The sequence below is a fragment of the Aquarana catesbeiana genome, linkage group LG01 (genome assembly GCF_042186555.1).
Source record: "Aquarana catesbeiana isolate 2022-GZ linkage group LG01, ASM4218655v1, whole genome shotgun sequence".
In the NCBI taxonomy this organism is placed as follows: Eukaryota; Metazoa; Chordata; class Amphibia; order Anura; family Ranidae; genus Aquarana; species Aquarana catesbeiana.
This window is the reverse complement of record NC_133324.1, coordinates 653,585,881-653,606,024: the sequence shown is the minus strand read 5'-3', so window position 1 is coordinate 653,606,024 and position 20,144 is coordinate 653,585,881. Positions and strand designations below refer to the sequence as shown.

At 42.8% G+C, this 20,144-nt stretch overlaps 1 protein-coding gene across 1 annotated transcript in view; it reads right to left on the bottom strand.

Annotated features, from left to right (window-relative positions):
• DAPP1 (dual adaptor of phosphotyrosine and 3-phosphoinositides 1) overlaps positions 1-20,144 on the bottom strand; it is a 113,035-nt gene that overhangs the window by 56,734 nt on the left and 36,157 nt on the right. The window contains 1 exon segment of the mRNA XM_073601478.1: positions 1,359-1,481. Coding sequence (XP_073457579.1) covers positions 1,359-1,481 — 123 coding nt within the window.

Here is a 20,144-nt window from a genome sequence, read left to right as displayed (position 1 = left end):
ATGGATTTTTTCTGACGGATGTTGGCTCAAACTTGTCTTGCATACACACGGTCACACAAAGTTATCGGAAAATCCGATCGTTCTGAACGCGGTGATGTAAAACACGTACGTCGGGACTATAAACGGGGCAGTAGCCAATAGCTTTCATCTCTTAATTTATTCTGAGCATGCGTGGCACTTTGGAATTGTCCACACACGGTCAGAATTTACGCGAACGGATTTTGTTGGCGGAAAATTTTACAGCCTGCTCTCAAACTTTGTGTGTCGGAAATTCCGATGGAAAAAGTCAGATGGAGCCCACACACTGTCAGAATTTCCAACAACAAGCTCCGATTGCACATATTCCGTCGTGTGTACAGGGCATTAGTGTTACAAACCGCTGAAATGGAAATATCTCCATGTGAGAGAGTCATAGGAACTATTATCCTTATTGCCTGATTTTCCTTCACCTCTTGCTTTGGTGATAACTCTAAATTGTTAGATTTCATCTTGCTTCTGTATATGTGATATTGGTCGCCCGGACAAATATAGGGGTGAATCTTCAAGATGTCAGTTATAAATGGTCTAACCCTTCCTATTCTATCCAAAACCTAATAAAAAAAAGTTTAGTAAATGTTCCCTCTCAATCAGCTAATCCTAAGGTGATACCATGAGAAAGTAGTTAGTTGGGTTGGCGAATCCTTCATGCATTTTAAAAACTTTTCAAAGTTCTGTCTAAGATCAGGTACTACAATATGCTTGCCATTATCATCGTTGGCAAGAAAATCCTTCTGTGTGCCATCCAATCTTTGGTTTTTTTTTTTGTTGCTAAGGGTTCAATATGTCTGACTAGGGGGCTAGACCCTTCCCCCAGAAGCACAGTTCGACCCACCCCCTGCCCCTCTTTTGAAAAAGGAGACAGAATTCTCATTGGACAGGGGTATAGAGTCTGGAAAATTAAGCCATTACTAACAAGGTTCAGGGATCAGAGGGGCACACAAAGACTTACCTATAAGGTGTAAACATACTAAATCACTTTTTGTCAGTCAGTTTAGAACAGTGATGTAATAGTCAAGCCTTGACACTTGTCATGCAAAAATCAGGCACATGCTGTCAATATTGGGACAGTTCAAACTTATGGCTCTATCTCACTCATTTCTCTCTAGAGTGCAGTGCCTAGCCTCCTCCTCCTCCTCCCCTGCGCTTCTGATATACAATATTAGTAGTGGTTGTCGAATTGGCAGGAAACGAGCCCAGTGATTAACAGGCTGAAGCTGAGTAAATATTAAAACACACAGCTCTGACTCAAATGCATGCCAACAACTATTATACCTAAGCAACCTCCCTGAAGCTTATAAAAGGCATTTAAATGTACCTACCTTACTGACAACGAGTACACGTTGGCCTTGGAGTCACTTTTCCTCAACAGATAACTGCCATCCTGTCCATTGGTAAGCAAAAGAGCTTCTGCTGAATGTCGGGTCAGATTCTCATGAAACCACCTAACAAATACAAAAGCAGTTCTGTTAGAAGTAGAATAGAATACCCACCCAGCTATACATAAAATATACAACCCGATATTATCTACAGACATGTTACCCAATTATGAAGATGATGAGACATAGGTTAAGAATGTTTTTAATTGGAAACTGTCTGTCTTTTTGCGGTGTTGCGCACCAGGAAGCATTGTTGGTACATTGCGAAACATTTCACTGCAGTATCAGCAGATTTCAACATGCTGATTCTTCACGTCTCCAAACAGAAAAATACAGTGACTTTCATAATATATTAGAGAAGAAAATAATGGACATTAAGTGAACATTTTTGAAACAAAATTTCACCCATTTGATAGCTTTGACTCTTCTCTGATTTTTAAGGTCTATCAATCTGAATAGAACCATGACCCTTAATCATGTTGGGCCCTGATGGAAACCACCACCATATCAGAATGACTCGGTATATTGGAGCTGCAATAATTAAGATGAAAGTGCTCTAGATTTAGCACCAAATGCAGTGCCATTTCCTAATTAACTAAACATCAGAGACTTCTAATCTTGTAGCTGAGAGACCACCCAGCTTAGGTTTCCTAGAGGTTTAACATACCTATGCTTTACTTTGGCCATGAGTCTGTCAAGGACTTACTACAGGACATTAGAATAATTGAGGACATTACTATTGGCATTTTGATACCCAAGGAGCATTAAAACATAATAGCGTAGTGATCCTGGAGGACTCAGAGAACTCAAATAGGCAAATCATACAACAAGCTGGGGATTTAACTATACTTTGGACCATTATTACATTAGGCTCAGTTCACAGAGCTAACACACCAGGATACGCATTTCCAAAAACAGTAACAGCTATTTTCAGCAGAGTACAATGAAATTTGAAAATTACAATGACATGACTAAAATAAAGAGTCCCATTCCTTGTGGTAAACCCTCCTATTCTTTACAACTGAAGACGGCTCCAACACTTCTGTTTAGATCTGCAGTTGTTGTGGTTCTCCACATGAGATCAGCTAGGACACCAGCCATTTGAGGGTTTGAAAGTTTGCTTGCGAGCTGACATAAATCACACTGGCAACTGTAACAGTTATGACCAAAGGAATGCCTTAAAGCAGAACTAAAACATTCCTATCTTTCACAGCCAAGTAAGCTGCAATCTTTGCCTTGGTTTGATGGGTATTTGCCATTGTGCTGTAAATGTGATCAGTTATGACATGGGCCATTTAATGGCTTGACAGGTAAGGTTGAGAGCACAAGCAACTGTGACAGCAGTGGCGGCTGGTGCTCAATCAAACCCCCCCCACCCACGCGCACCGCCACCACCCCCCTCCCCCTGCAGGAGATGGACAGGAAGGCAGCCTTACCTTAGTAGGTGACGAGGATCGAGGTCGAGGAGTAGGGCGGCTGCTCTTCACTCCAGCTGAGGGAAGAGCCGGGGCTTCACCTCCCGGCCAAACAGGAAGTAGGCCTTGAGAGCCGATTGGCTGGTCCTAAGACTCCCTGGCCAATCAGGTCTCAGGATCCGCTTCCTGATTGGTCAGGAGGAGAATCAGGAAGACAATAGTGAATATTAATTCTCTATTAACACACAATTGGGTGGGCTCAGGGCACAGTACTCTGCGCCCCAAGAGCACCCTTTTTTTAAGCCAATTAGAGCCTCGGGCTCTAATCATGTGCTTCCAAAAAAAAAAAAAAAAAAAAACACCATTGAAATGCATGCGTCCGGTGCCCTGAATGGAGATTAGGGGCCGGGCGCATGGAATGGGGGGGGGGGGGGGGCGGCGCCCCTTATGGATGGGCTGCCACTGTGTGACAGTTATCATTCACAGCACGCTTTGAGTATAATGCCGGATACACACAAGGAGAATTTTTTGTCCATGTTAGTCTCATATCGAAAATTAATAGGTTACTAGAGTTACAAAAATCCTTGTAAGACACAATACAACTTCCTGTGATGATGTAATGTATTGTATTCACTTGTTTCCGAGCATGTGTGGTTTTGGTCATTTGATTTTTTACGAATGAATACTGTACTGAATAAACCAAAAAAAGTTTGTTCCTTTGTTGTACAAGAATAATTTTCATGCTCCTCCTTTTGGATATTTTCTTGTGAACTGCTCTTGAAATCTGTGTACTAATGATCAGATTATCAGACGATTGCTCAGAAAGCAGTATTTTTCGTCCGATTTTTCCATTGTACTAGGCATAACAGTTTTGGGAAACTGTTAAATCAATGGGTTTCAGTGGATTCTGCTTTAAGGCTTTGTTCACACAGAGCATACTAAAGCATACTGTATGCCCATGGAGGGCAGGGTTTATCCGAAGGACATGCACCTGCACCCACATGGATGTCAGATTGGGAGCAGTCTCTGCATCCCAGTTGACATCAATGGGACTGCCTGCATGGGGATGCAAGGAATACTGTTGTATCGCCATGCAGGTAAACACCGACCTCTATGGGTATGCACTTTAGTATGCCCTGTGTGAACGAAGCCCAAGGGTAAACATTTTGGGAAACAGTTCCATTTAAAGGTTAGGTTCACACATGTCTGGCTGCAGTTTGCAGTCCGGAGTGGTTTTGTGCAATGGTTCAGGTGCAAATTTTTACTTGAATTTGCACCTAAACTGAACCCAAAATCGCACAGGACCCTTTTCAGAAATGGACCACGGCCACCCTGGACATATGTGAACCGAGTTCATTGAAAGTCAGTCCGATTCACATGTTATGCGAATCGCATGTGGTTAAAAATGCATCTGATGTGAACAGAGCCTTAAAGATTTGTGAGTAAAGATTAAAAAACAAAGCAATCCAGGAAATTAAGTTACTCACAATAGTTCTTCAGCCAATATAAAAGTAACCAATGGGTTCCTATTTTTTTTTTTTTTTTTGTTATATATATATAAAATGATATAGTTTTATAGTCTATTTATAGGGGAAAATGATCAACATGTATAAATACATAAGCAGTACATATAGTGAACTTTAAGGTCATCACAGAGGACAAGGGGGCACTCTTTATGATTGGAGGAAAAAAAAAAATTTAAGGTTTCTTCACAGTAAGAGCTGTGAAAATGTGGAATAGACTCCCTCTGGAGGAGGTTCTGTCCAGCTCAGTAGATTGCTTTAGAAAAAGGCCTGGATATTTTCCTAACTGTACATAATATGACTGGATACCAACATTTATAGGTAAAGTTGAACCAGTGAAAATTCAGATTGCCTCTCGAGGGATCAGGAAGGAATTTTTTCCCCCGCTGGAGCAAATTGGATCATGTTTTGCTGTTTTTTTTTTGTCTTCCTCTGGATCAACTGTGGGTATAGGATTGTGTATGTAAGATATGATTTTTTTTTGTCCTTTTGTTGGTTGAACAAGATGAACTTGTGTCTTTTTTCAACCAAACTAACTATATGGCGGACTAATAAAAATCTCTAAAATGGCAAGAACATTGTTTCTGATAGGTCTTTGATGCTGACATAATATGCAGCACTTTACAAATTACACAGAACAGTTCAAATCTGTCCCCTCACTCAGATGTTGATTAACCTGAAGGTATAGTCTCCATTGAAAATCCAGGAACCAAGGAGGAACCCATGTAAACACAGGAAAAAAAAAAAAAAAAAAAAACGCACAACCTACTATCCAATAGTGTCCTTTGTGGCGTTGAATAATTCAAATTTGGACATAGAGATGCCAGTTAAGACCAGTACTAGCCATTTTACTACATTCTAAAAGTACCCATGCCCCATAAATTTCACCAAAGGACCTGGCTGTTTACTGCCAAATATTTATGTATGTGGAGAACAATAGAAGCGCACACACACAGACCAAGACAGCATATACCATAAAGGTGTTATCAAATGCCTAGATTTTCCTTCAAACCAATTTTGATACCCAAGTGGATTTTCTGCAACCTGTAACATTTATAAGATTATTTGTGCAGGTCTAGCTGACCAGGTAAAGGTCTGTGTGCATAAACACATTAGGATTAAATTTATGAAAGCCAAAGAGGCTGCTCCTTTTTTTTGCAAGGGAATTAGCCTCAGAGCTTAGAGCCCTTTCACACTCAGCCGCCCCGGGCGTCGGCGGTAAAGCGGTGCTATATTTAGCGCCGCTTTACCATTGTTTTAGCGGTGCTAACCTCCGCTAGCGGACGGAAAAAGGGTTAAATCCGCCCGCAAAACGCAGCTGCGCTTTTCCGGTGGTATGGCGGCGCTGCCCCATTGCTCTAAATGGGCAGGAGCGGTGGAGGAGCAGTGTATTCTTCGCTCCTACACCGCTGCAAAGAAGCTGCTGGCAGGACTTTTCGTGATGCCCTTCCAGCGCATCGCCCGAGCCAGAGTGCTTTCACACTGGGTTTGCAGCTGAGGCTTTTTTCAGGCACTATTTTTAGCGCTGTAGCGCCTGAAAAACGCCTCCAGTGTGAAAGAGGTCTTAGTGAATGAGGGGAAGCTGTGCTGACTTCCACCATTAAATCATTCTCAAGAAAAATTCTTGCACGTCTGGATATTCTTTCTAAGGTGATGCCTCACTACATTCATTAAAGCAGGGGTCCACCCATCTATCGTTTTTTTTTTTTTGAGTTCATTCACAAACTTTTCTTCTCAGCATTACATACTCACATATTGTGTGTAATATGTCCGCCTGTGTCAGATTTCGTCGGAAAGAATAACTTATATTATTCACTGCAGGCGGTTTACATCTTCATTGTGGGCATTTGAAGCCCACAAGCATTTATTTCCTGGATGTGGTGAATGCTGTGCTCCCAGCATTCACCGCTCGTTCCCGCACATGCTCAGTGGCATCCTGGGAAGCCTGAGACTAGCTCCCAAGAGTCTGGGAGAGGCTAGAAACACGCCTACTCCCACGGGAGGAGAACCAGGAAGTGCAAAGAAGAATAGAAAAATAAAAGGTAATTACAGCGATTAAAATTTTTTTAAATGGCATGTCAGCATCTAGGCAAGGAAGAGAATACATACAGATATTGTTCAAAATTTGGGTGGAACCCCGCTTTAAGTGAATGAGATGAAGTTGTGGCGACTACAACGATACAATCATGTGCATGCACAAAAAAAACTTTTTTTCTTGCATGTGATTGGATATTTTCTTGCAAAGTGAATTTTCACTGCTTTTAAAAAAGCAAAGTGAAAATTAATTTGCAAAGTAAACATGCTCTACTTCTTTAGCAAATCAAGTTAAATAGGCAGTAATTACATCAGTTACCCGGCAGTGGCGGCTAGTGCTCAATAATGTTTTGGGGGGGGGGCGCGCCCCTGCGCCCTGCATGGACGGGCCGCCACGGTTACCAGTACTGACAAATTTCACGCATTTTCCTATTTTGATGGTGCAGGTGCATCAGGACTTTCCAGGCAGTGTATGATATTATAGAATACTACATCTCATTTGGAAAACAGCTGGTATTAAAGTAATAATAGAAACAAAACCAGCTTTGACTATATACAAGTTTTCCTTCCTCTTTTGTCATGTTAGATTTCAGTTATTATTAACTCATTCAGTATTACAGTCTAAGCTGTGTGTGCACTGATACATGACATACAAGAGATAACAGCTAGGTATATGGGAGTGGTACATGGAAACAAAAACCGTGATCATTTTCTGGGATTTTCACAGGATGTATGACACAAAAAAACAATATTTCTCTTTTCCTATTGTATTAAAGTGAATCCCCAGGCACAAAAATGTTCATTCAAAAATGTACAATGTATTCCTCAATAGCCCCAGAGAATAAATCCATTCTGTTTGCACTATATGCCTTTGCAAACCCATTGATTACCTTGTAAAAGTTACAGCGACATCATCACTGTGCTGCACATAGGCTGTGCAAAGAACAGAGTCGTGGGAGGGACCCAACAGGTCCACTACAGGCTTTATACAGAAAACTACAGGAGGAGGCCGGATACAAGACCAGTCACCCTACAGGAGGAGGCTGGATACAAGACCAGTCACCCTACAGGAGGAGGCTGGATACAAGACCAGTCACCCTACAGGAAGAGGCTGGATACAAGACCAGTCACCCTACAGGAAGAGGCCGGATACAAGACCAGTCACCCTACAGGAGGAGGCCGGATACAAGACCAGTCACCCTACAGGAGGAGGCTGGATACAAGACCAGTCACCCTACAGGAGGAGGCCGGATACAAGACCAGTCACCCTACAGGAGGAGGCTGGATACAAGACCAGTCACCCTACAGGAGGAGGCTGGATACAAGACCAGTCACCCTACAGGAAGAGGCCGGATACAAGACCAGTCACCCTACAGGAGGAGGCCGGATACAAGACCAGTCACCCTACAGGAGGAGGCCGGATACAAGACCAGTCACCCTACAGGAGGAGGCCGGATACAAGACCAGTCACCCTACAGGAGGAGGCCGGATACAAGACCAGTCACCCTACAGGAGGAGGCCGGATACAAGATCAGTCACCCTACAGGAGGAGGCCGGATACAAGACCAGTCACCCTACAGGAGGAGGCTGGATACAAGACCAGTCACCCTACAGGAGGAGGCTGGATAAAATACCAGTCACCCTACAGGAGGAGGCTGGATACAAGACCAGTCACCCTACAGGAGGAGGCTGGATAAAAGACCAGTCACCCTACAGGAGAAGGCTGGATACAAGACCAGTCACCCTACAGGAGAAGGCTGGATACAAGACCAGTCACCCTACAGGAGAAGGCTGGATACAAGACCAGTCACCCTACAGGAGAAGGCTGGATACAAGATCAGAGAAGTACAAATGCAGAAAAGGCAGAGAGTGAAGTACGCCGCATTACTTAACTCGTGACTGCCTACGATTTGGAGCTTTTCCCAGCCCAATTCTTCCTACATCACTCACCCCACCACATAAAATCAGAAATCATTACCCATGCATTTGATCAACGCAACAAAACAATGCATCCCGATACACTGAGTTTCTTTCCACGCCCTCTCAATCAAGGAATGGCTTAAAAGAATCCATAAAATAGCTGAGATTGAAGAAGTAATCCACATAGCGCGAGACACATCAAATGAGCCTGCTGGACACATTTTCAGTTGATTTTGGAATTTCCTCAATCAATTAATCTTTCCATCTCATTTCAGGACAATCATATCCTTTGGTTTGACCGCCTCTATAAGGACTACTCACAAATAAACATTAAAGTTCCTGACCTGTAGACCCCCCACCTCACACTGGCCACCCCTTTATCATTTACCCGCACTCCCGATGGAGTCGCATGTATTATAATACATGGGGGGGGGGGGTTTGTTTTTTGCTCTCCCCTTTGTATACTGGGCATTAACCAAAATCTCATGCCCAACTACAGTCCATCCCCACCCCAATTTTCCATAAGACTTCCTTCACAGTTAGGTTTATCTCATCCCCCAATCTATTCCAACAGACTTATCACCACCCTGAGAATTACACGCTAATAATCTTACCCTCATAGCCGACATTGACAAACTTCTAAGCGGCCCAGGCTCTCCCAACGCTACCACACTCTCAGGTTACTATTCTTGCGGCCCGAAGGTCTACATTGACCTCCGTCTTCTCACCAAGGCCTTGGGTAAATCCTTTATCTGGTCCGCATGTAGTTCTTTGTTTTAGATCCAGATCTCTTACCACATAAGACAAGACCATTTTCACCTTTTCTGGTATATGCATGGTCAATCTGAACTCACTTGTACTACTCTGTTCTCTGAATTTCATTGTATGATTATTGTTCAGACCTACTGTAAGCTTTACCTTTATCCAAATAAAAATTTGTTAAGGAAAAAAAAAAAAAAGGCACCAATCACAGAGGTTTAATGCCTCCATCCCAAAATACACTTGCAAGAAAATGCAGAAAGCCTTATAGCCCCTGGGTTTTTTTTTTTAGGAGATCGATCTACAAAGTTACCACAAATATATAAAATAGATACTTTATAAAGTATCTATTTATATATTTGTGGTAACTTTGTAGATCGACCTCCTAAAAAATCCCAGGGGCTATAAGGCGTTCATTTTCTTGCATGGATATAAAATCAGTCGCCCTATAGGAGGGAGTGAATACATGGCCAGTCACCCTGCACCAGGAGAGAGAGCATTGGTTCTTTTTACAATTATCCTGCAAAGTCTAAAGCTGGATTACTGCACAGATCTGTAAGAAATACACAAAGCACAACAAGATTCAAGCAAGAATACACATCTCTTGTGTTTAGATTTGCTTATCCCAGAGTTTAGCTTTAAGGCCTTTGAATTTGTAAAAATGGGCTTAGTTAAAAATTAGCTCAAGACAACAAGTGAAATCAAGTGGGCTATTAAGGTTAAGCTGGCCATACATGGTCGAAATTTCAAAAGAATTTTCTTTTGAAAATCAGAAAATTTGTGCGTTTTGTGATCTGATGGTGCCATCATTGATTTCGAAATTCGGCCAACCAAGCTTTCAAATTTCACCTTATGTTGCTACAGAAAAGAATTTTCGTGGCTGGGAATCCTCTTTTCTTTTCAGGAATTTTCTTTTACTGCACATGCACATTTCTTTTTCAATTACATTTCTTGCATGATTCTCCCATCGTTGATTAGAAAATTGTTAGTTTTTCAAAAAATTTCCAACATGTCCGATTACTCAAATTTGATTGCCGCACAAAAATCGGCTGTTGCTGCAGCCCACTAATGGTGCGAATTACGAACAAAAATTCTTTCGAAATTCGACCCATGTATGGCCTGCCTTAGACAGGACACATTTGGGTTGATATACTAAAACTAGAGAGAGTGACTTAATGGAACAAACTGAAGTTAGAAGCCGATTGGCTACCGTGCACAGTTGCACCAGATTTTGCACTCTCCAGTTTTAGTAAATTAACGCCATTGCACCTGTGCTAAAGTCAAAATGTCCATTGAGACCACCTTTATTTGATTTCTATATAGTCCAGCTTTGGACTATAGGGGCAGCTTTGTTTCCTGAATCTGTGCTATGTACCTTCCTCTATCCCTGTGCTTGATGTATCACCAGTCAGAATGTGCCTTTTGGCTGTGAAGAACATAATAAATGGCATCCAGTGAGAATCCTACTCTGGGTGCACTTTCAAATTAACACTTAATAGAATAGGTTTTTAATTTTCAGTGTATAAAGATAGGAAGGGCTAGAACAAACTCTATAACCTGAAAAAGTTGAAGATTTTTTTTTTTCTCGTAAAAGTTGTAGGTCAGTTTTACTGAAGATTCCAATGTCGCGTACACGATTGGAATTTTGGCCCGCAAAAGACCGATGAGATATTTTCGTCGGAAAATGCGACCGTGTGTATGCTCCATCAGTCTTTTGCTGGCAGAATTCCAGCCAGCAAAAGATTGAGAGCATGCTCTCAATTTTTCGGTCGGGAAAAGTTCCTATCCGAAAATGCGATCAGTCTGTGGCAATTCCAACGTACAAAATCCCTACGCATGCTCGGAAACAATTCGACGCATGCTCGGAAGCATTGGACTTCATTTTCTCGGCTTGTTGTAGTGTTGTACGTCACCGCATTCTTGACCTGGTAGAGTATGTACCCGTTTATAAAAGCCACTCTATACCAAGTACACCATGGTGGGGCCTCCCTATCCTACAGTGTTTTCATCAGCTCTACAGTTTCTAATTTTGTAAAATATATGCTTCAGAACTTAGTTCTACCGCTGTCTTATGCCAAGTGCATTTTTAAAAATATACGTCTAATAAAGACTCTTTATTTAATTTTTTTATTTATTTTTTGGCAATGTCATAGCGATTTCCCTGTTTTGTTTCATGTACATGACCACAAAAAAAGAAAAAAAAAAAAGACAGCGTTTTCTCTTTTTTTTTTTTTAAGGATTTGACTGCAAGTATATAGTGGTTTAGGACCCCAGACACACAGCTGCCTACAAATCAGTAAGCTTGTGCTGCATTCAGATCTGTAAATAAATAAAATCTGTATCCACGGTCATTTGTATGGACCATATTTTATGCTGACACATGTAAAAGTTTGTGCTAATGTTTATATGCCTACAACACAATGTACTGTATTGGAGTACAAGAGCTGCCTATGTATGAAGGACACTAGGAGGCAGGAGCAACCTGCATCCTAGCAACAATGGTTGCAATAGCTGCTGCATCCTAGCAACAATGGATGCTAAATGGCAATTAACACCCGTGTCCCAGGGACATGCGGTGAGGTCAGTTGCTGGTGAGGCACTGGCTAGTATCAGAGCCAGATACACACAGGTTACATACGCCGCGATCGTTAGAGCGAGAGCAATAATTCTACCTCTGTAAGGCCCCTTTCACACTGGGGTGGTGGGGGTGTCAGTGGTAAAACAGCGCTATTTTTAGCGCTGTTTTACCGTCGTTTTTGCGGCTGTATTCGGCCACTAGCGGTGCGGTTTTAACCCCCGCTGGCAGCCGAAAAAGGGTTAAAACCGCTCGCATACCGCGGCTATAGCCGCGCTGCCCCATTGATTTCAATGGGCAGGAGCGGTTTAGGAGCGGTGAATACACCGCTCCTTCACCGCTCTAAAGATGCGGCTTGCAGGAGTTTTTTTCTTCTCCTGCCAGCGCACCGCTTCAGTGTGAAAGCCCTCGGGCTTTCACACTGAACAAACAGCAGCGGCTGTTTTGGGTCGGTTTGCAGGCGGTATTTTTAGCGCAATAACGCCCGCAAACCGCCCCAGTGTGAAAGGGGTCTCACTCTAAACATGTAACCTGTAAAAAAAAATGTAAAGCATCACCTATGGAGAGTTAAAGTACTGAAGTTTGGCGCCATTCTACAAGTGTGCACAATTTTAAAGTGTAACATGTTAGGTATCTACTCAGCGTAACATCTTTCACATTATACCAAAAAAAAAATGGGGTTTAACATTTGTGTTTTTTTAATTATGAAAGTTTTTTTTCCCCACAATAAAATGCATTTAAAAAAAATTGCTACGCAAATACTGTGTGACATAAAAAGCAACGACCACCATTTTATTCCCTAGGGTGTCTGCTAAAACTATACTACTACTTATTATGTTGGGGGTTCTGAGTAATTTTCTAGCAAAAAAAATGATGATTTTTACATGTAGGAGAGAAGTGTCAGAATTGTCCTGGGTGGTAAGGGGTTAGTTACTATAAGTAATATACAAATTATTATATTTTGTTTTTAAGGTAATTTACTATATTTTCAAAATCTGTACTCAAGCAGGTGGCTTAACGGACAAATTATTGAAGTTTGAAGTTATAACTTCCAACCAGTAAATTCACAGTAAATAGATAAATAAATTATGTTATAACATATAAATAAATGATTTAGCTTGAATATAACAGTACTTTTTCAAGAGAATCAGTTTCTCCCTCTTAACTATGTGAGAATGTTTAACTTTCGTGAAATGGCTGTTGCTAAGCAGTCTTCCTCATCTGCCTCTTCCTACGCCGCGGTGATCTTCAGTCTTCTCCTCCCCGCGTTGTCTTCTGGGGAATAGGGCGCAGTGTGTTATGGGAACTGTGTGTGTCCCACAACACATCGCGTCCCATTTACAAAGCGCTGCGTGACTCGCGCATGCGCAGTAGATAACGGGCAGTGAAGCCGTAAGGCTCCACTGCCTGTTTCCCTTAGTTAGGATGGCGGTGCCGAGGGACGGGTCGGCCTCGGGCGGCCGACATCACGGGCACCCAGGACAGGTAAGTCTACTTATTAAAAGTCAGCAGCTACAGTGTTTGTAGCTGCTGACTTTTACATTTTTTTTTTTTTCCCGGCCGGAATCCCGCTTTAAGAGGGCTGGACTGGAAGGGAGCATTTGTCTTTTAGACACATGCCCCTTCTATGACACTGCAGTGAGAGGCGTGCCTCCACTGCAGCATTTTTATTGGACAGCTGGGATCAGCGGTACTTTACCTTTGGTCCAAGACTCCAAGCTGTTCATTGAGCTCAGTGCTTCTGACAAGAAGTGAGGGGCACTGTGAGCTCAACCTCTCAGTCTGCTGCCAACAGAGTGTGTCAGCTTGTATTTAAACTGGCCGCTCTGTATTTAGCTTCTGACAGGCTGCACAAGGAGTCCCAAATCTCTGGAACCATAGGTCGTAGGAGCTCCAAATTTTTACCAGAGGTGGGGTAGGACTTAGGCTACATACCCCCCATTTGGGGTCTGTGTGACCCCAGGTCGCCGAGCTACAACACTGAAAGCTCAATTTTTATTTTTTTTAATGTTGATAGCAGGTAAGGGCCTGCCTCACCAGACTGCACGTCCCCGCTGTGTCCTAACAAAGAAGGACTCTCAGCAGCAGGAGCTGTCTGCATCCTAGCGATAACCTATGCTAGACAACAATGGCCACCTGCATCCCAACAACCAATAGTTTTTAACTTGTACACATGTAAATACTACATAAACATTACAAGTTTGGACAACTTAAAATGCAGGATCTTGCTGCCAGTGTTGTAACACTTGTGTGCCTATGTGCCCTATTCTCCTGTATCACATACCCGAGAAGTCAGGTAAACATTGTGGAATACACTATACCCTAATCAGATCACAGTTCCAATAGCTGGTCCAAAGGTGTTTTTTTGTTTGTTTGTTTTTTGAAGCTTGGTCACTGCAAAGGAATTGAGGATGTAGAAACACTTTAGCAAATGTTGTCCTATGAGGTGGATTACATTCATTCGGTTAACCACTGCAGGTGCTACAGAGCTGGGAAGGGGGATGTGCTTCAATCCTCAGGAATTTTATTTCTTCACTTTTGCTGATCAAAACTAGCACTATTCTTGTGAAGATTTATTATTACTCTGACTGCATTGGAAGTCTTTCTGATGTTGCTGTTGTGCCTGTCATCAAAGCCCTACTCATGTTTATCAGCCTTTCCCTTTAAGAGTGCAGAGTTGCAGTTCCTGCATGCTTTCCTCCATTGTGTACAGGAACCCAGGTCTCATAACACATGTAACACACATCTTGCATATAGCATGTCATGAATTTATAGAAGTGTTAACCTGAGGTCTGAGATCTGACACCTGATGTGTCTCTGCTTATTCAGGCTATAAAAAGGTCATTTATTTTAATTCAGGCCACCCAGATTTCCCGGATGTCAGATGTTTAAAACTGAATTGGCAGTACACATTTATAAGAACAAAAAACGGGTTGGGGAACCGACGGTGTGGTTCCCCTTGATGTTCCAATCAGCCCCTTGACCAGGCATGCAGCCTGGGTGGTCAAGGGAGGGCAGCGAGTGTGTGGTTCCCTTTCTGTACTATACTACGACACATGCCTTTCAATATATCTGCAAGGTGAGGGGGGCAGAAAGAGCACCCTCCCCCCTTGTACCCTTAATCCAATGTTGAGAAACAAAGGCCTCTTCCCCACCTCCGTGTGCCTCAAAAAAGTAGGTAGGGATAATGAGGAGCTTATGGTGCAATCTGGAAGCGCACTTTTTCCATAAGAGGACTACTAGATATCCACCCTCCCCCTTCCCCCCTCCCCACCAGTGGAATGAGTATAGGGGCACATTAGTATCTCTTACCCATTCCACAAAAGTAATAAAAAAAATTTAATTTAAAGAATTTTTTTTTTTTTTTGCACATTCATACCTACCTAGGTGGATGCAGCATGAGTCTGATGCTGCATCTGTCCCCCGACGTTTCTACACTAAGAACCGAGTGATGGAACACCTCAGATCGCTCTGTTTTCAGAGCTACGCGAGCAGAGAGCTGCTGACGTTTAGTCAGAACGCTCTGCTGTTATCCCTCCCGCTCACTGAACCGCTGGCCGTCTCAGGCTCTCAGCGGCTCACTGAGAGGCTGAGTCGGGTGTCAGTCCAGGCACCTGGCGCATCCAGACTCCGTGGTCGGGATGACGCGGTGCCTGGATTGACATTGGCGACGTCCGGAGAGAGTGGACTTCAGTCTGCTCTCTGCTTAAAAACGCGTCACAGGAGTGCAAAACGAACAAGCTTTGGCTATACTTCTCCTTTAAGTCCAGCCTCAATCATGGTGTCCAGCAATGTATCAGTCTATCACAGTGTCCAGTGAGGATACGATGCGATATAAAACAAAGAAAGTGACAATTTTTTGAAAAAAAAATTCTTCATGAATTTAGGCCAATATGTATTCTGCTACATATTTTTGGTAAAAAAAAAAAAAAAATAATAATCCCAATAAGCGTATATTGGATTGGTTTGCGCAAAAGTTAGTGTCCAAAAACTATGGGCTATATTTAGGGACTTTTTTTTTTTTTTTTATTGTTTTTACTAGCAATGGCGGCAATCAGCGATTTTTAGTGGAACTGTGACATTGCGGCAAACAAATTGGACACCAAGTGGCACTTTTTGGGAACCAGTGACACCAATACTGTGATCAGTGCTAAAAAAAATTGCACTGTCACAGTATAAATGAAACTGGCAGGGAAGGGGTTAACATCAGGGGGTGTGCCTGGGAGGTGCTAACTGTGTGGGGGATGGATACATTGGAGGAAAAGAGAGATCTTGTTTCAGCTTAGCTTACACAAGATCTCTTTTCCTCTCTGACAGATCAGTGGTTTGCCGTTTCTCCACAGAATGATCCGCTGATTGCCTCCCACTATGTCCAATTACAGCAGGAGCAGCACGCCCTCTACACCGCGTGCACAAAATTACGTACAGGTACATGATTTAGTGCAGCCAGGCCGCTCTGCCGCAGTATATATGTGGTGGATGGTCCGGAAGCGGTTAAAGTGTATTTTTTCCAAAAACATTGCGTTTGCAAAACAGCTGCGCAAATACCGCGCGACATAAAAAAATTTGCAATGTTTGCCATTTTATTCCCTTAGGTCTCTGTTAAAAATAAAATAAAAATTGTATAACGTTTGGGGTTTTAAGTAAATTTTCTTGCAAAAATACTTAAACTTGTAAACCAAAAGTGCCAGAAAAAGCCTGGACTTAAGATTTACCTTCCACAATCTGGCAGACATTTACATGTTTCTAGTTTTGGAACCTACATATATTTTGGAAGCCCATCGCTGGTCCTGGAGAAAAGGAGCACAAAAATGGTCATCACGAATAGATTGATTTTGAACATTCACGGTAGCCAAAAGCACAGTAGGTCTGATAAAAGCCTTGATTTATTGTAATGTCACTGTATGTTCTTGATTGGTGATTTAATATGGGAATGACCTCTAACAAGAGAAGACAGATGGACACATGCTGAAAGTCTTCTGTAGCACAGCTTTCACAGCTTAGCCAGTTCATTTGAATGTGGTTTAATAGCACTTCGTGCAGAGGCCTGTAACCAATATACAAGCTCACTTTGTACTTACTCTAGGACGTGGCTTATCCTGTGCTGACAGATGCAAACTGCAAACACTTTTAGTATGGTAACACACTCCAGTCTACTTCTCTACTAGTTTTATTTAATAATATTTATATACAGATTTACTCACATTTTGATAACTCAATAAAAGTACACAATGTGTACATTTTAAATATAAAGTTATACAGTATGTGGTTGACTTACTAAAGGCAAATAGGACTGTGGATTTTGCAAGTGCAGTTGCTCCAGAGTTTTGTAAATGAGGTGACGCTCTGCCGAATTCCATCATCCAATCATGTGCAAACAAAAATGCTGTTTTTTAAAATTTGTCTTGGGTACTTTTTGCAAAGTGAAGCTTCGCCCCATTTACTGAGCTTGGGAGTAACTGCACTTTGCAAAGTCTATTTGCCTTCAGTAAATCAACACCTATATACTGCATCTAAAGCTTTGGATAAATCAGCTGGTGGCTACACAAGTAGTAATGAAATAATTTGTATAGTCATACAAGTGTAGCACTAACTCACGGTGGAGCTGCTGATTTTTAGCGGGCTGTTACCGTCACCTTTTTTTACCTGTAATTTCACCAGCACCGGGTCTAGGGTCCCGTTGAGCTTATTATCAGACAATGTAGGCACCAGTCACTTGAGTACTTTTCCAATGCTTTAATGAGAGATAACTGGAAGAAGTAGCAGGAAAGAGGTAGAAGAAGAGTTGCAGGGAAGTTCAAATACCCTTTTTTGGTGTAGCGTTAAGGAATTGAAATCTTTGAAATGAATGTATCCTCAGCTCAGTATTAAATCTTTGCCTGTCTGGATAGGTCCCTCTCACTAACCTAGCAGCCGGAACGCAGCACGAACAAAAAGTCTCTGCCACAGACTTGGGTGAAACAAAAGTGTACGATCCTCTGCCACAGGATGTAGTAGTTTTCGATGAACAGCAAACACAGTACCAGAACCTTTAAGCCGACCCGGCAGTACTTGTGCGGTAGAGTAGTTTAGGATTTGTCCTCCAATCGAGTCACCAGGCCCTTCTTAAAGCCAGCCTTGCAAGGTCTCTTCCAAGATGGGTCCTCCCCTGGATCTTCTCGATTGTCCGGCTTATTCCCGCAGGACAGACAGCACAGGACCATCCCAGCTATAGCAGGCCCCAGACAGGCTTCTGGGTCTACCCGCTCGGCTGCCGCAACGCAACATTCCAGGCCGGAGGGCTACGAGGTAGAACTCACTGACACATACCTCTAGGCCAGGAGGGCCACGAGGCGAAAGACTCCCCAATACATGGCGTCTGTCCCATAAATACCCTCTCCCAGAATGCAACTCAGAGGACCACCTCCGCCGAGTTATCTCCGGGACAGAAGAGGACTCATACACTTCAGCTTGTTGCTTTTCCAACATCGACCCATGGTGACAACGACACCCACAGGCGCAATGTGATACTACATACAACACAGCCAAACTGGAACAGAATCTAAATCTGACAATAAACTAAATCTGAACTATGTACAGAACAGATGACCCACTAAATTTACATATAAGCGGTAGATTGAAAAATCTACCAGCGCTACACAAGATTATGTATAACTTGGGTACTTCGGCACAATATTTCTAGTGTAGCTTATGCCCCTATTTAACTTAAAGTGTAACCATAATCAAAATAAAAGAGAACATATATGATGCAAAAGCATCACCACATTGTACTTCTGAGTCTTTTTGTAACAGAGTTTATCTGTTGATCCTGCATGTAGATCTGTTATTTCTCTTTCTTCAACTGAGGAACAGTGAAATCAAACAGCAGAGCTGTCACCTTCTGGGCAGGGTAGTGTTACATAGGCATGTGATTATAAATGGACTTTAAAAAGAGTAACTCCACTTTTGTTGAGTGAAAAAACATTCCCCTCTGGGTGATGTATATTCATTACAAGATTCTAACAAACTTTATAGCAGACACCAAGAAAAAGATGCATATGCATTCAGGGTCATGCACACGCATTGATTTCACATTGGGAGCATTGACCGTGTCTGTGCAGCTGCTGCTTCCAAATTGACAGCTATGAGACTGCCTGCATGGGAATACACAGAACACCTGTGCATGCCGGTGTGAGTAAACTCGGGGCACGGATTCATACACCCCGTATGAAAGAGGCCTATGTCCTTGGAATACCGATTCCTGAATGGGAGTGCCTCCGTAGATTATAATCAGCTGATGCGCTTGCAGCGTTCTAATGGAAAAAAAAAAAAAAAAAACAAAACAATCGCAGAAGATGCCTAAAATATGGACTTACATTCGTGCAGACTTCTGGGAAAATCAATAAGCCAATCACACAAATCATGACATTTCTGGGGAAGATCTGTACACCAGCTATTACAGAAGGCCTCCAAGTTGCCAAGTTGCATTGAATTTTACAGAAAAATTACAACGCTGCAGATTGAAAAGGAAAGGTCATTTTAACTGACATTAAATTACAATAATGCTTGTGTAGCAAAATATAATCGCTGGTAGATTTTAATCTACCACTGATAGGTAAATCTACTGGGTCACTTATTATAGGAAGTTATATTTGCCTTTGTTCCAGCTTGGCTGACGTTGCGTGTAGTTCCACACTGTGCCGGTGGGTGTCGTTGTCACCATGGGCCAGTGTTGGAAAAGCAACGTGTTGAAGCGTATGAGTGCTCCTCTGTCCCGGAGATAACTCGGTGGAGGTGGTCCGACGGTCCGACGAGTTGAATTCTGGGAGAGGGTATTTATGGGACAGACGCCATGTTCTAGGGTTTGTTTTCAGCCACCTGCTGGCCCTCCTGGCCGACAGGTATGTGTTAAGAGTACCACCTCGTCGCTGCGGCGTGTCTGGGGCCTACCACAGCAGCAGAGGAATGGTCCTGAGCTGTCTATCCTGAGTGAAGAAGCTGGACAACCGAGAAGATCCCAGGGGAGGACCCGTCATGGAAGGATCATGCAGAGTGCTGGTCTGGAGAGGGGCCTGGTGACTCGGTTGGAGGACATATCTTGAAGTAGTCTTACTACATAGTACTGCCGGGTTGGCTAAAAGGTTCAAGTACTGTGTCTGACATTCATCGCAAACCAATACATCCTGTGGCAGAGGATCGTACGGGTTTTCTTCCAAACAAGTCTGTGGCAGAGACTTTTGTTCATGCTACGTACTGGCTGCTAGACAAGTGAGAGAGGTCTATCCAGGCGGGCAAAGATTGAATCCCACAAGGGGAGTGCATTCCATTACAAGTGTTCAATTCCAAAGAATGTTCTGAAGAATACTAAGGAAATGTATTTGAGCTTCCCTGCAGATTTCCTTCTGCCTCTTTCCTGCTACTTCCTTTATTTGTTCATTAAAGCATTGGAAAACCTACTCAAGTGTTTGGTGCTTATATCGTCCAGAGGTAAACTCAGCGGAACCCTAGACCCGGTGCCGGCGAA